The 14,229-nt window shown below is 44.9% G+C and overlaps 1 protein-coding gene across 2 annotated transcripts; it reads left to right on the top strand.

Annotated features, from left to right (window-relative positions):
• Positions 1-2,476: 2,476 nt before the first annotated feature.
• Positions 2,477-13,871, top strand: LOC113160111 (protein FAM83G-like). 2 transcript variants are annotated; one of them, XM_026357182.1, is made up of 6 exons: positions 2,477-3,259; positions 3,745-3,912; positions 7,371-7,495; positions 8,816-11,735; positions 11,853-11,885; positions 13,166-13,276. In XM_026357182.1, exons 1-5 carry the CDS (start codon positions 2,807-2,809, stop codon positions 11,880-11,882), a joined length of 3,696 nt encoding a protein of 1,231 aa, XP_026212967.1. In that variant the 5' UTR covers positions 2,477-2,806; the 3' UTR covers positions 11,883-11,885; positions 13,166-13,276. The 2 variants fall into 2 exon arrangements, with proteins under 2 accessions (XP_026212967.1, XP_026212961.1); XM_026357176.1 differs by lacking the exon at positions 11,853-11,885 and having other exon boundaries at positions 2,478-3,259; positions 13,166-13,871.
• The last annotated feature ends 358 nt before the right edge of the window (positions 13,872-14,229 follow it).

Consider the following 14,229-nt stretch of genomic DNA (forward strand, 5'->3'; position numbering starts at 1 on the left):
AAGTGTGTGTGTGCAGGAGATAAAGTGCTGTGTGTGTGAGACAGACCAACACATTTATTATGACATATTTGTGTCATACACTAGAAGCGAGACAACATAAGAATACTAAATGCTACTGACGCGCTGTCACAAAGAAAAACGCTCGGTGAAAAATAACCGGCGAGGGCAGGAGAGTGAGACAAACGGCAGCAACAGTAAAAGAGAGTTATGAGGCAGCAACGAAGCAAGACAGGAGAGCAAATAGAAAAAAATTAAAAACTGAAGCAGCAGAATACTAATGAAAGGAAGAGAGGCGGTGTACAAATGAGCAGGGGAAGGTGCGTGACCTGTGACCTCAGTCATAGTCAAGACTCAGTTGAACCCGTTCGACTGACCGACGGCCTCCAGCTCCTCAGACGTGAAGAGAGAAATAACAATGTGCTGCTTGAGGGCTGGTCGAACAAAGTCCGATTGTCACATTGTGGGAATAACTAAGCCGGTAAATCCAAAGGTAAAATGAGCCGAGCTTCACGTTCCCCAGGTTCAACACCCAGACAGAGCAAAAGTTAAAGTCCCTCAGGAAGTGCTGCCATTTAAGAAGATCAACCGAGCTTTGTCACTTTCCTCCAGTGTTGACAAGGACAAACACAATAAAAGAGCCTAGTGAGTGTCTGGTTGAACCTATCGGACCCCTGTGAATGCTTTTGTAGCTGATTCAGCGTGTTGGACCCAGTCGAGGTGCTACTGGCCATTGGCTTCAGTCTCTGTGGTGTGTTCAAGTGCCACTTCTTAATAGCCTTAATAGTTGGCCTTTGCTGCTGCTGGTTCTTTCATCTCTAGCTCATCGAGACAAAGTTAAGAGGCACTTTTTAAAAACCACATGGGTTAGTGTGGGCGTTATGGTGCAGGCACCAGGGAGACAATGTAGGAGACCAGTTTGAAATAAACCCTTGAGCTTGAAGTTTGAATATCTAATGTACCAGGAATGCACACTTGCAAGTGTTTGACTGACAGATGACGCTGCATTGTGTTACAGTTTTGTGCAAACAGTGTCCTATTGCACTGAGGACAGTACTTTAGGTGATGCTGCTGTCAGTAAGTTACTCCTACAACACTTTATCATATAATAATAAATAAATGTGAAATGATTTAAACGTTATCTGTTACATTGAACAATGTCATTGGCAGCTTGGATTGCAGTGCGTCCAGCTCCACAGTGCGTATCTTCTCAACAGTGGGTGTTGCTTTTCAGGATAACGGGCTGCAGTGCTTATAACCAGCCATGCATCACGCTAACACTGACAGAATAATTTAACATCCACATGAGCTGGTTTATGACTGTGAAACAACAAACGGCGCAGGACTCACAACACCAAAGTTTAATGTGTTGTACGTGCAGCGTCCTTTACCTGGCAACTCGTGTTGGGAGGAGGGGTTCAGGGAAACAATGATGTGAAGTCAGACTTTAAACGCTACCTATTGCTCCTTTAACAGCAAGTATATGCCCAATATAAGACGTTGACTCTATGAATAGGAAGAATTGATTAAAGCGTTGCTGTGTTCAATGCCAATGCACAGAACAATGGCTCAAGACAGCGTTTTAAAAACTTTGGAAAGTTGTGCTGGTGGTAACTGTTTTGTCTTTGGTCATGATGATGTCAGAATTAATGCACTTCCCTGTTCGAATGAACATGAATCATCATGTTATGAAAACCTACAGCCATGTCACCCTTCAGCTTTTACAGTAATCTTTCTCCTGCTGTCTCTTAAGAGCGACTAATGCCATGTAATTACTTCACACAGGCTGCCTCATGTAACTGTAATCCGCTGACTGAGTGATGTGCTGAAGTGTGAATTAAGGTTATTAAAATCTGAAAGTATAACCGTCTTGAAGCGAGGTGTTTGATTTGGCTTCAGTCCTGGTGAAAACTTGTTTCTTTCATTGTGAAGCGTTTCATAAATGTAACTGTTATTAGGCTCTTAGTGTTTTCTAAGTTGCAAGTAGATGAAGCTCTTACCTAATATGAGACACATTGAGTCTTAACTTGGTGCAAAACATCAAACCAATCGTTTGGCAGAGTCAGGACGTCCTGGATAGGTGCACAGGTAGCGTGTGGGTAGTTAGCTTTGTTACAGTTTGCAGCACATACCCTCAGGTTAATGTCCTCCATGACATTTTTCTACCCTCATTTCTCAATCGTGCTTTTGATTTTCTATAAGTAATTATGTGCTGCATTTTGATCTTTTCTAACCACATGCTGGGGCTCTGCCATCTGGCAGGAGGATTCAGAAACATGACAGAACAGGTCAAACTGCACGGCCCAGGCTGTGTCTGATCTGCTGATGGTTTTTCTGTGACGTGAACCGACATGCTAATGATTTAATGGTGTTTAGAAACGGGAGGGACGCCCTCAGACTCAGACACATAGTTTCACACTCACAGGGAAGCTGTTGGAAAGCCCTACAGGTGACACCACAAAGGTGTGCATGTGTTAGTTGGATTGCGGGTGGGTGTGTCTTGCCTGTCAGGGTCACACCTGTGGGGCGGTGCCGCCGGCGGGTGTCACTCACCCTCTATCTCTGGCCGGCTCAAGTCCCTAATTTGCCAACGTGGGTGAAAATGGAAAAGCGTTAACGCAGCATGGACGGAGACAGGACTCACAAAGCTGACCGGAGTAGGGGACCTTTTACGCGCAACAAGTCTGGAGTGGCACCGCGCGGCTGTTGGAGGCTTTTACGCAGCGTGTACTCGGTGTTGGGGGAGGTTTAGGAGACACTTGGCTCCGCTCTACTGTTGCTGTTTAAAGGACTTTATTGGGCTTCAGACATGGCGCTGTCCCAACTACAGTGTCTGGACGAGAACCACATCAACCCGCGGGCGCACGAGTCCAAGCCGGAGTTTTTCTACTGTGAAGAGCAGCGGCTCGCGCTCGAGGTTCTCCTTCGTGATGGCCGCGAGGCGTTCGGTAAGTACCTGGAGGCTCGCGGCCTCCGGGGCTTCCTGTCGGACCCGGAGCTGGAAACGTTCGTTGCGGCGCAGCAGCCTTACGACCCGGGCTCGGAGCTTTTCTCGGAGACTGCGGAGGACGGAGACCCCCCGCTGTCGCTGCACTACTGGCCCGACCTCTCGGACACAACTGTCCCCCAGATGGACCTCGGGTGGCCGGACAGCGATTCTTACCGCGGGGTCACGCGCACCACCGTGTACGCGCAGCCACCTCTGGACGGTCAGGCGCACATCAAGGAGGTCGTCAGGAAAATGATTGCGCAGGCGCAAAAGGTAGGTTGGACCAGCGGTACTGGACAAAAGTTTTTAGTCAATCCTCCACAGCGGATCATAAGACATAAAAATAACAACTGACAGTAGATATAAAAGTGTGTTTGTCCTCAGTGAGAAGGATTGATCAGCCTCTGATCTGACCATTCAGTGGACTAAATAACATAATGACATGTTGTCATAATGTGACCATGAGCAGCCATGACTCAGTCAGTGTGAGGTCAGAGTACAGACTGTTGACCAAATGAGACAATCAAGAGTAAAGTGCAGCTTGATGAAACAGTTTTATCAGAGACTGAAGGAAGCGCAGCACACTGTCGGTCTCTGTGTGACTCTCATCAACATGGAACTGTCATTCTGGATATTTGCATTTGTATTTTCATACAGGGTGCATGGATACATGTGTGTGCTCGTGAAGCTGACTCATATGAAGTTTATTTTTCTGTAAGATTGTGGGTATCCGTTTGCTAATTTGTGTGTGTGTCCAGGTGATAGCAGTAGTGATGGACGTCTTTACGGATGTCGACATCTTCAGGGACTTGCTGGACGCTGGTTTCAAGAGGAGAGTTTCTGTTTACATCCTGTTGGAACGCACAACGCTACCTCATTTCCTGTCCATGTGCCAGAGGGCCAACATGCATGCCGGACATCTCAAGGTGAACCATACTCATCAGTTTTTATATGTAGAAGGAGGTTGTAGTAGTCACTCATATCACCATGAGTTCCTAATAACCAGAATAATGATCTGTCAGAAAACTAAAGGTTATAATGAGCTCCTCACGGATAAACTGCTATCTTTAATTCATGGAAAGTACATTTTAATGGAGATTGAATGGTTGACCTTTCGATATAGGGGGAATTCATATTACATGTGACTGATAAACTACTGCTGTAAAACAAAACATCACTTCTAAAGAAAGACTTGCAGTGGAAGTCAAAATAATGTTGCTACGCACACATAATGAGAGCAGATGTCATGTCTCGCTTGCCCCTTCTCTCTCTCCCTTCGCACACACACTCAGACCAGCGAACCCTTCCAGCTGGCACATACTATAGAGGATTCCTTCTTCTTGTTGTTTCTACCTTAAGTGTTTGATACTTTAATTGTCAATATGGCATGAAAACCACACGTGAAAAACCAGCTTCTGGTCGTGTTGGGACGTGTGAAAGTGAGTTGAAGGGAAAACACGAATCCACCTTCACTCATTTGTATCGACACATAAATCTTTTGATCAAGCTGCCAAGTCGTGAAGCATGATTGCTCTGACTCAGACAGCCTATACGAACATCCCTAGGTTTAATGGTTAGCTCCTAACAGTGCAGCTTTTAGTAGGTGTAAGACCGACTCTTGTGTGCTTCACTGCTGCTGAGCTGTCCTCCTTCTTCTAGGGAGACAGTTTAGAAAATCATACAAAGAGTACAGGCTCACGCTGTGTTCAACACATTGTGTTCAAAGTGTTATCCAGTGTTGTTTTCAGAGGCATGCAGTGGTTTACATCAGTATTTAGCAGGCGCGTGTGAGTCACTGGAGATGCAAAGGCATTATTTGGGAGATCTCGAGATGTTGCTAGGAACACACAGAGCACAGGCTATCTGCACGAGGGTGTGCACAAACATGCATATGTGTGGTGACATATTTTTCCACACATATATCCATCATACAGACATTCCTATAGCATGCACACTTACCCTCCTCTGCCTGTTTATACCTTGGAGGAACTGAAGTGAAACACACAAGCGCTGAGCAGCTCTGACACACATGCTGCACCATCTGGATCTGGATTACAAGCGAAAACAGCAGAAAATGTCGCAGTCTCGTGTGGCAGTTTGTGACTTGTCAGCATAAACATTTGTTTATGTGGCACATGATGAATGCTCATGACAGAAGAATGGGATTGTGTGAGTATCTGCATAGATCTGTTATTGATTTTAGCTCACATGCACTTTTCAGCCAACCATATCACAGGTGGACAATGGAAGAATAGATAGATTGATAGATCAGATAGTGTTTTATTGGAGCTCTGAGTTTGACAGCTGGCATGCATAGAGCCCCACTGGTCACAATGATTGTATGTGCCCATATGTTAGAGGTTATGCTCTTTACAACTCAGTTTGATTCACTGATGAGCAGCCTCGGGTGCAGTGCTTATTCTGCCAAAGAAACATGAATAACTATTTTATAGTCATGTATATTTCAACTCCATGAATCTCTGTCAGATGCTTATCACTGTGGTTACTACACCCAACGGACAGCTGTACAACTGGGATGAGCAACGAATGCACATTCCCCCAAAGTGACAAGTCCGTCAGCGAGCTGAGTCTGGCCTGCTGAAGGAAGAGGAGAAGACAGGTGTGATCACTTGAGCACAGCTCGAGTGACAAGGGGGAGTGGTTAGGCAGAATAAAAAGAGGAGCAGATTAGATCAGTTGACAGATTCTACTTACTCTTCAGTGTAGAGGTGATTCAGGATTGTACCACGGTGACTCTACAATGTGACAGACACGTTGTGATTAGCTCGGTGGGTGGTTGCATTTTCACATACATTTTTTAATGACAGTTTGTCAGAATGCTCATCATCCATAGCTTAGAGCTTAGTACATACACACACACACACACATGCACAAAAATGCAGGTTTCTGATTTAATATACATAATCAGTTAGCCAAGGGACAAACTTTAGGGTGGAACCCCAGGATGGAGGAGAACACATATTTCTTCTGTGATACAAACCACACCAAGAATAATCTCTTGCATCAAGACAACTGCTTATAAAATTGTTTTGGCTGCATCACAGACTAGGACCTGGCTCCTTGGAAAAAACGTGGCTCATGAATGTACTTCAAGGCCAGACTGAATCCACGCTCCTGTCCAAATGAAATGGACTAAGTCTAAAGTTACAACTAAAATAGCAAAACATTATAAACATGATCAGTTCACATGATGTTTTCAGTTTACTCACAATAATCCCTGGAACATGCTATTTAATGATGGTGGATAAGCAATGGATTATGGGACACTGAAGGACTCAGGAATAAAGTGGCCTTGAACTCCAGAAGGGGGCAAAACATATTTCTCATGCTTTTGCAGGATAGGACACATTTAGCCCCATGATGATGTATTCTAAACAGATAGTGAGATAAACACATTGCAGGCTGCTGAATTGGACATAAGCTTTTGTGTGTGTGTATATATATATATATATATATATATATATATATATAAAGATACAAAGAAATGAGAAGTGAAACCATGCGGCAGACTTGATAAAGTGTTTTACTTGAGGTACCTTTCATGTGTCATCTCTTATCTGAACCGCTGTTACAGTCTTTTATGACTTTTACACCAATATACTGTACCACCCAGTTATTATCGTGAATGGTAGTTAAATGTTAGCACAGCCACTTTTTGAATATATTACCATACAGATACTGTCACATCTGTATTCCTGTGTACATGTGAATAATGCATTAATACACACACAAAGCTGTTAATCTGTGAAATGTCAGTTTTCTTTGCATTGAAATTCAAGAAACATAAAAAGTGGACGGAGTCCTGACGCCTGTGTGACACTCAGGAAGCCTGATAACAGAACTATTTGCGCGGTATGTGTTTTACAGACAGACATGAGCAACGCAGACAAGTTCCAACAAAGATCAACAAAGCTGATGAAGAAAATCTGTGAGAATGGGGTCGTCCGTAACGTCAAAGGCGGCACAGAAATCTTGTAAAGACGCAGCAGAGATTAAATCAAAACCCCTGGCAATTGTGTGTGTTGTATGTTGTTAGTTGTGCAAGATTGAATCACAGTATTTACACTGGATATGATGTGTTTAATGGTGCTGCAGTTTTTAAATGTGGAGCAATTAGCTAGAATTAGAGACAGCAAGTGGAAAACTACTGCTTCGGCTATATGCGTGTGTCATCATCATGTGTATGGATAGACTTGACTTAGGTTTATCCAAAGGGATCTGTGCTACATGGTATCTGCAGAATGAGTGAAATTACTTCTAGAGAGCCTCTCACTGCACATGCCTTAAGTCTCACATTACACAGGTCAGAGGTCACAGGTTCGTTCCAGGAGGAGGTATGACAAATATGCTTTGTGTGTTGCAGCACCTTCGTGTTCGCTGTACAGAAGGAATGGAGTTCTACACTCGATCCTGCACCAAGGTCAAAGGGCGAATGGGCCACAGATTTATGTTCGTCGATGGAGACAAAGCCGTGTCTGGGTCGTACAGGTCAGTGTGTTTAACTTGTGTTTAACGTGTGTTTGTCAGTGAGAGTGTGAGAAAGTGATCAAATAAGAAAGGCAGCGACGGAAGAATCTAATTGTTTCCGCCTGCTCCGCCTGTCTTTGTTTCTGGAGGATGAAATGGAGAAGTAAGACTGAAGAATGCACTTTGTCTGTTAACGTTCAGGAGTGTTGTTTGCATACTAGGCAAACAGGTTATATACACTCACTGGCCACTTTATTAGGTACAATACAATGAAGGGGCTCTGCCATTAATTCTACTTTTACAAGGTTTATAGGTGGAGTCAAACTGGAGTGCTTTACATTAAAGGCAGTTATAATGTTTTGGTTCCTTTGTAGTAAATGTTACAGTTTATTATCATCAGAAACTCGACACTATCTTTGTATCTTCAACTTCCTTTTAAAGTGAATATGAGAACTTTAACTTCATAGTCACAGTTTCTGTGCCAGAACAACAGCAGATATATCACTTGACAAACTCTCTGTTGTGTGACTGTCGCTGAACAAGAATAACTGGTTCAAATGCATCAAAATCATTTATTTATTGGGGAAGATAAACAAAATTTTGCTCATGTCGCCTCACAGTAAGAAGCACCCGGGTTTGAATCTGCAAGTCTGCTGGCTGCCTTTCTGTATGGAGCTTGCGTGTTGTGTTCTCTCCGTGTTTATATGGGTTCTCTCCACGTACTATGGCTTCCTCCCACCATCCAAAGACATGCACATTATTTTAACTGGTCACTCTAAATTGTGTATGTTTGCCCTGCCTCTCGCCTAACGACAGCATTCCTGTGAGCCTTAAGAAACCAACTGGTTAGGACAATGGATAGATGGATTTGTGGCAAAAGTATGTGAACCTTTAGAATCCTGAGACCATGTGAAGGGGAATTGTGGGGAAATCAGAAGAGAAAACTGGATCTTTATTAAGAAAGTTTCAACTTCCACAGGCTTGTAGAAGTGTGTTGTGGCTTGAACAAAGTAGATCTTTAAAGAAATTAGAAGAAGAGTTGTTGATGCTCACCAGGCTGGAAAAGCTTATGGTGAATTTTTAAAGGGTTTGGTTTAGGCTGTGGTGTGCATAGCAAATAAAAATAGAAGCGAGATGGGCTAAAAACCCTCAATCTCATGTGCAGGGCTGATAAATGTACCAAAAAAAAAGTATTGCTGCAAGTTACTGAAGGTTCAGGTTTCCTCAGTTTCATTGGTTTCCCCTCATCTAGTTTGTCTGATCATGTTTTAGTTTGTAATTCTAAAGATTCACAAACTTTCTGGTCGTACTCTAATCTAGTGTTTTCTATGTGTTCTTTAGTTTTACTTGGATGTCTTCACGGCTGGACAGAAATCTCATCACAGTCGTAACAGGCCAGGCGGTGGAGGCTTTCGACCGGCAATTTCGTTACCTGTATGTGATCTCTAGCTCTGTTGACCTCCGGGAGGTCGCCACCGAGCCTGAACCTGAGCCGGAGCCCCTCCCGCAGCCGGCTGCCGTGGTCCTTCCTTCTGCTGCTCTTGCTAGGAAACTGCACAACCCCAAATATGCCCTGGTGGCTCTGTCCAGTCCGGCTCCTTCTGCTGACAACAATAGCCCCAAAGAGCCCTCAAATCCAGAGAACTCCAAGAACCCAGATGTCCCAGAAACCAACAAGAGGAGACAGAAACGGGCCAGCAAAGAAGCCATCCAGGACGCCCCTCCCCTCCATCCTGGACTTACAGATTTAGAGAAAGCATGCTTGATCGCATACTTGCCCACATGGCCTGAGCCTGATCCCCCCAGTGATGTAATAGGCTTCATTAACATTCGGGATGCAAACAGACCTACTCAGGTCCACTTACAGAGATCTGAAATGTTTGAAACCAGCCAAGCAATCAGGTTCAGCAGTCCAATTAGTGTGCCAAAAGAAACCTTGCCAGAGGTTGCCAAGCCCAGACAGCCTGCTGCTAAACATGAAGAGATGGATAAACGTCAGCCAACACAAGATAAAATCAAGGCTGGAGAGTGTGTGGTAGACGGTGTACAGCCAGCACAAGCTGAGTCAGAGTCTGGTGACAGCAAATCTAAAGAGGAGCCAACTGGACAGGAAACTTCTGTATCTGGAAAGAAGTCTGAGCCCGTTAAGGACTCTACTACTCTCACCACTGAGACTAATCTGCATTCAAAGACACCCATCAGCCAAGATGCAGGTCGCGACCCTGCACCTCCCATCACTGAACACACGCTTTCCCAATCAGACATGAAGACGTCCTCTCCCAACAATCAGCCGCCTTCACATAGCACCGCAAGCAGTCCCGAGCCCAAGTCCCCACCTGCATCAAACTCTGAAAAAGCAGAAACTCAGAGTGTTGTTGAGCAGAAGAAACAAACCCCCGAGTCACACATGCATGCCCCCGCTAACTCAAATTTAACCATACAACAGCACACACAAGAAAGAACAGGGCTGCCACTTACAAATTCCCTCACAGAGGCTGTTCACGCACAGCCGCTAAACTCCTCTGAGATGCCTCCTGAGGTCCAGGCCCCCTCCTCTGCTTCTGGAGAGCCCTCTCAGACCGTCGTTTCCACCTCCCTTTCTGAAAATAACCACGCTCCCGTTACTGCTCCTTTGACTTCCGTTGTTTCTTCTTCTTCAGTTGCTCCTGTCACCAGTTCTTCTACAACTCTCCATCCTCTCCTTTCTCTTTCCACTGCATGCTCACCTTTACCCCCAACTCCTCCAATCCCCAAACCTCGTACTGTCCAGCTGGTTATCAAACATAGTGAAACCAGTGATGGCCAAAATCTGTCAGAGGTCAGTGTTATTAGGAGGACTGAGAGCGCGACCAGCACGGGGCAGCCCATAGTCCACAGTAAGCCTGACGTAGCATATAAGGTGCAGACGTCACTAGAAAAAGATCCAGAGACTCTCTCGGAACTGCCGAGCAGCAAAATAGGACCACAAGAAGACACAGAGAATACAGGAAATCCTGAAGAATCACTGCAGCAAACACAGAGTGTGGCTTCCTCAGAGACAAAGGATGAGGAAGCAGTTGGACTCAGTGATAACGGAGCAGAAACACAAGCGCAGCCAGATGCTTTGATTGCTGACGTTCCAAAGGCAGACAGCGGGAATATTCAAGCAATGATTCCAAAAGAAGTTCACCCCAAAGATTTGACATTAACAGACTGCAAAATAACCTCAACAACACAAACAGACCCAACAGCCACAGTACAGACAGAAAAGAACAATGGGACGCAGCACAATACAGCACAGGAGCCTCAGAGATTGTCACACTGTGAAATGAATCCACAGGATAATGACCCATTAGAGACGGTTTCAGCTCACACTCCTGTTTCTAACTCACCTTTATGCAATGACAATCCGGAAGACAGTTCCACTGTCACATCAGCAGCCCACACAGACGGTAAGACGAATGTGATCAAATCTAATGTGCACACCAACGGCACCTCTCAAGAATCCCAGCAGACCTCCAAACTGCGGGGGAGTTCTCACACCCCTGAGAGACCCCTACGCTTGTATCTCTCCGACACGCACATCCGAGACGTGCGTTCGCAGACACCTGAGCGAGAGCCGCGCTCGCTCATACGCACTCCAACTCCAGACGGAGTTCCCTCGTGCACACCCAGCCCAGACTCACGAATGCACACGCCAGATCCTCGGCCGTACACTCCAGACTTTCGAACCCCCACGCCCGATGGGTATGTCTCGCCGAGGGACGACTCCACTCTCTCTACCACTTCAGAGGAGTATTACGAGTGTAGTGACTCTCCTTCTCAGGACCTGAGTTCTGATTGTGTGGGTTCAGCAGAGGATCATGTTAGCTTCACACAGAGAGCTGGCCCAGATGCTACAACCATTACTAAAACTTCCACTTCATGCATAAATAATAACACTCATGCTTCTATGTTGAGCGCTGCAGACAACAGTAACTCTTGCTGTGAAACACTGAGTTTGTCTGGGCCTGGTAAAGTCTGCTCTCCTTCTGCACATGATAAGAAAGTGAAAGTGAGTGCGGTGGTGGACACCATAAATGAACAAAATGGGAGAGGAGAGAATGAAAACGGGACAAATGTGGCAAAGGAGAGTAGGCCGGAGCTGTCCACCGGTGGCCGTGTTTCCTCTGAGGCAGAGAGACCAGACAAAGAGATGATAGTGGACAAGGCAGCAGTGAGACCCAGTGGTGTGGACAAGAGGGACAGACCCCAGTCAGGCATGGAGAGTGACGGACAGAAGGTATGAACAGTGAGAAAGAGCTTCTCCTCATCACACAAACAAAACATAAAGAGCCACCATGCAGGTCAATCTAACCCAAGTCATTTGTACTTTTTCAATCTTCTAACCATTTTGCAGTATTGTGTTCAGCGTACACCAGTGACATAAAGGGTAAGCACAGTTCCCAATTTATCCACTTTTTATAGTTTTGAAGATGCTGAACATCTTTAAAACTATATTTCTTTCAAAACACTGTTGTTCCAAGGTAAGTAAAGCTAAGAGAAATCATTTGTCACGCTTGTTGGTTTTTCTTTCACAAACAAAGGACATGTATTAAAATGAATAATTAAAGCTTTAAGAGTAAAGTTAAAGAGTCAGAATGGAAAAAATTGACACCACTAGTCCTTTGATTGTCCCTTTTTTAAATTGACTAATTTCAGCGTTATAATTAATATTTATTTAATTATTCCTGGTTTTGCTTCACTGTGTTTACTCCAACTGTGTTAACACGTGAGTAGACTAAGCCAATATAACAGCAGCGGGACCCTCATACGAAGTGACAGGCTGCACGATCAGCTGCTGAACTCATGATGTCTCGCGGAGGTGTTACAGTCATTAGCTCGGATCTGTTGACGCTCATCTCCAGAGCAGAACTGATCAGTCAGCTCTTTGAATGTGTGAAATGCTTAACAGGGTATGTGTGCTGAAATGGGCTTTTGGAGCTGCCTGTGTGTAGAGAGCACAGTCAGGGAATGCAGACACACAAGGCAGACTGGCAGGTGCAGTGACAAGTGGAAGGCTTACAGGAAAACAGGAACTTTACAGGTAAAATAATTGGGACAACAGGTAAGGCAAGCAGTTAGCAGGTAAGAGGGAACAGTTGATTGAAACACACAGGACTAAGGAGTAAATGGGGAACAGGTGAGCAGGCGGGTGTGAGGGGTCAGAAGTCTGGTGCATCTGGTGGTTGGATGAAGACTCAATGGTGTATAAGGTGTACTAGTTTGTATGTGTGTGTGTGTGTGTGTGTGTGTGCGTGTCTCTCTAGGTGTGTTGAATAGGCACCAAAAGACCATCACTAAGTGAACAAGAAGACTGTAAATTGAGGCGACTCACTTTAATGAAGCTCCGCACGCGTTCACGCTGCTGCAACATTAATAAGCCGGTGAAAGATTGGCAGAGTTTAACTCACTCGCTGTTGACCTGAATTGACGATTTAAAAAAACTTGGTTGATTAACAAAAACGAGCATAAATGTGAGCTCACATTTGCACCCAGCGATGCAAATTTACTCTAGACAGGTGGCCATCACAGTATAAAAAGATGAACTGTTGTCCGCTAAATACTAACAGGCCCCAGTGAACTGAGTGTAGGTACAATGCACACATTTATTTTAATCTCTTCTCTTCTCTCGTGTCTTTTCTTCTCTTCTTTTTACATACACCACTTAAGCTTACACAAGGACACCGGCAGCAGGAAAGTGGGTTGTCTTCTCCTTCCCGACCACCCAGACCACCTCGACCCCTCTCAGCCAGCCAGCTGTTTGCTCATCCCTCAGCATACCATCAGCTGAACCAGGCAGAAAGCAAGGTGCTCCACGGTAGTCTCCAGGTTTTGGATAGTATGTCATCTCATCGGAGACCTCCATACAGACTACCACAGGCGCTGGGTGCAGTTGGGTCTGCAGCTGGACAGAAGCAGGCCAAAGTCTCTCACAGCCTTCTCTCTCAACAGCCTCTAGCAGCACAGAGCAGGATGAGAGTTGGACAGACACAGAATGAGCATCCTCACATAAAACCCAAGTCCTCATTCCTCCTCACACACCCCAACACACAGTCAGAGCTCCATCCTCATTCCCAGAACCAGACGGCGTCAGTACAGGAGGCACACAAGCAGGAGGAAGGAAGGTCTCCATTTACAATCACCTTTGGCAGGCTGTACAGTCTTAAAGGCCTGAAAGACAAAATGAACAAGCTTCCAGCCCAAAGCAAGAGAGGCGGCACCAGCTCTCCACTGCAAAGACGGAAAAGTACAAGCTAGTCCGGTATTTTTGTGTTTCTGTAACAAAGTTAAAATAAAAAAATCTAAATGGAAAACCTAGTGTTTTTCACCTTGATGAAATGTTATGTTTTACTCTCCATGTGTCAGTATGAAACCACCTGTTAATCCGGTATCCGGACTTTACATAGGCTGCCTTGATTCACTTCAGCTCTGCATATGCTGAGGATCATGCAAAAGCTGTTGCTCTGTGCACTAACCATGAACTCTTGTACTAAATCATCCGCTTTGAGCACAGCACTGGGATTTACCTCAGTTTCTACTTTCTTTACTTTGTGTTTTCACTTTCTTTTCTGTCCCGTCTCCCGTTGTGGGTTGAGAGAGAATAAGAATTCAGGATAATTAATCTATTCTCTTGGTTTACTGTGTGACTCAATCCACATTGAGATTAAAATTGTTTAACAAGTCGTGTTTATTGAAAGCAAAGTTCAATTTTTAAACATAAGTGTGCACTGTTG

The sequence above is a fragment of the Anabas testudineus genome, chromosome 8 (genome assembly GCF_900324465.2).
Source record: "Anabas testudineus chromosome 8, fAnaTes1.2, whole genome shotgun sequence".
Lineage (NCBI taxonomy): Eukaryota > Metazoa > Chordata > Actinopteri > Anabantiformes > Anabantidae > Anabas > Anabas testudineus.

Excerpts from the sequence above, each read along its gene's own strand:
- LOC113160111 (XM_026357176.1), top strand. The coding sequence starts at position 2,807 with ATGGCGCTGTCCCAACTACAGTGTCTGGACGAGAACCACATCAACCCG. Across the intron at positions 3,260-3,744 it reads TGATTGCGCAGGCGCAAAAG|GTGATAGCAGTAGTGATGGA; the intron begins GTAGGTTGGACC and ends GTGTGTGTCCAG. Across the intron at positions 7,496-8,815 it reads GCCGTGTCTGGGTCGTACAG|TTTTACTTGGATGTCTTCAC; the intron begins GTCAGTGTGTTT and ends TGTGTTCTTTAG.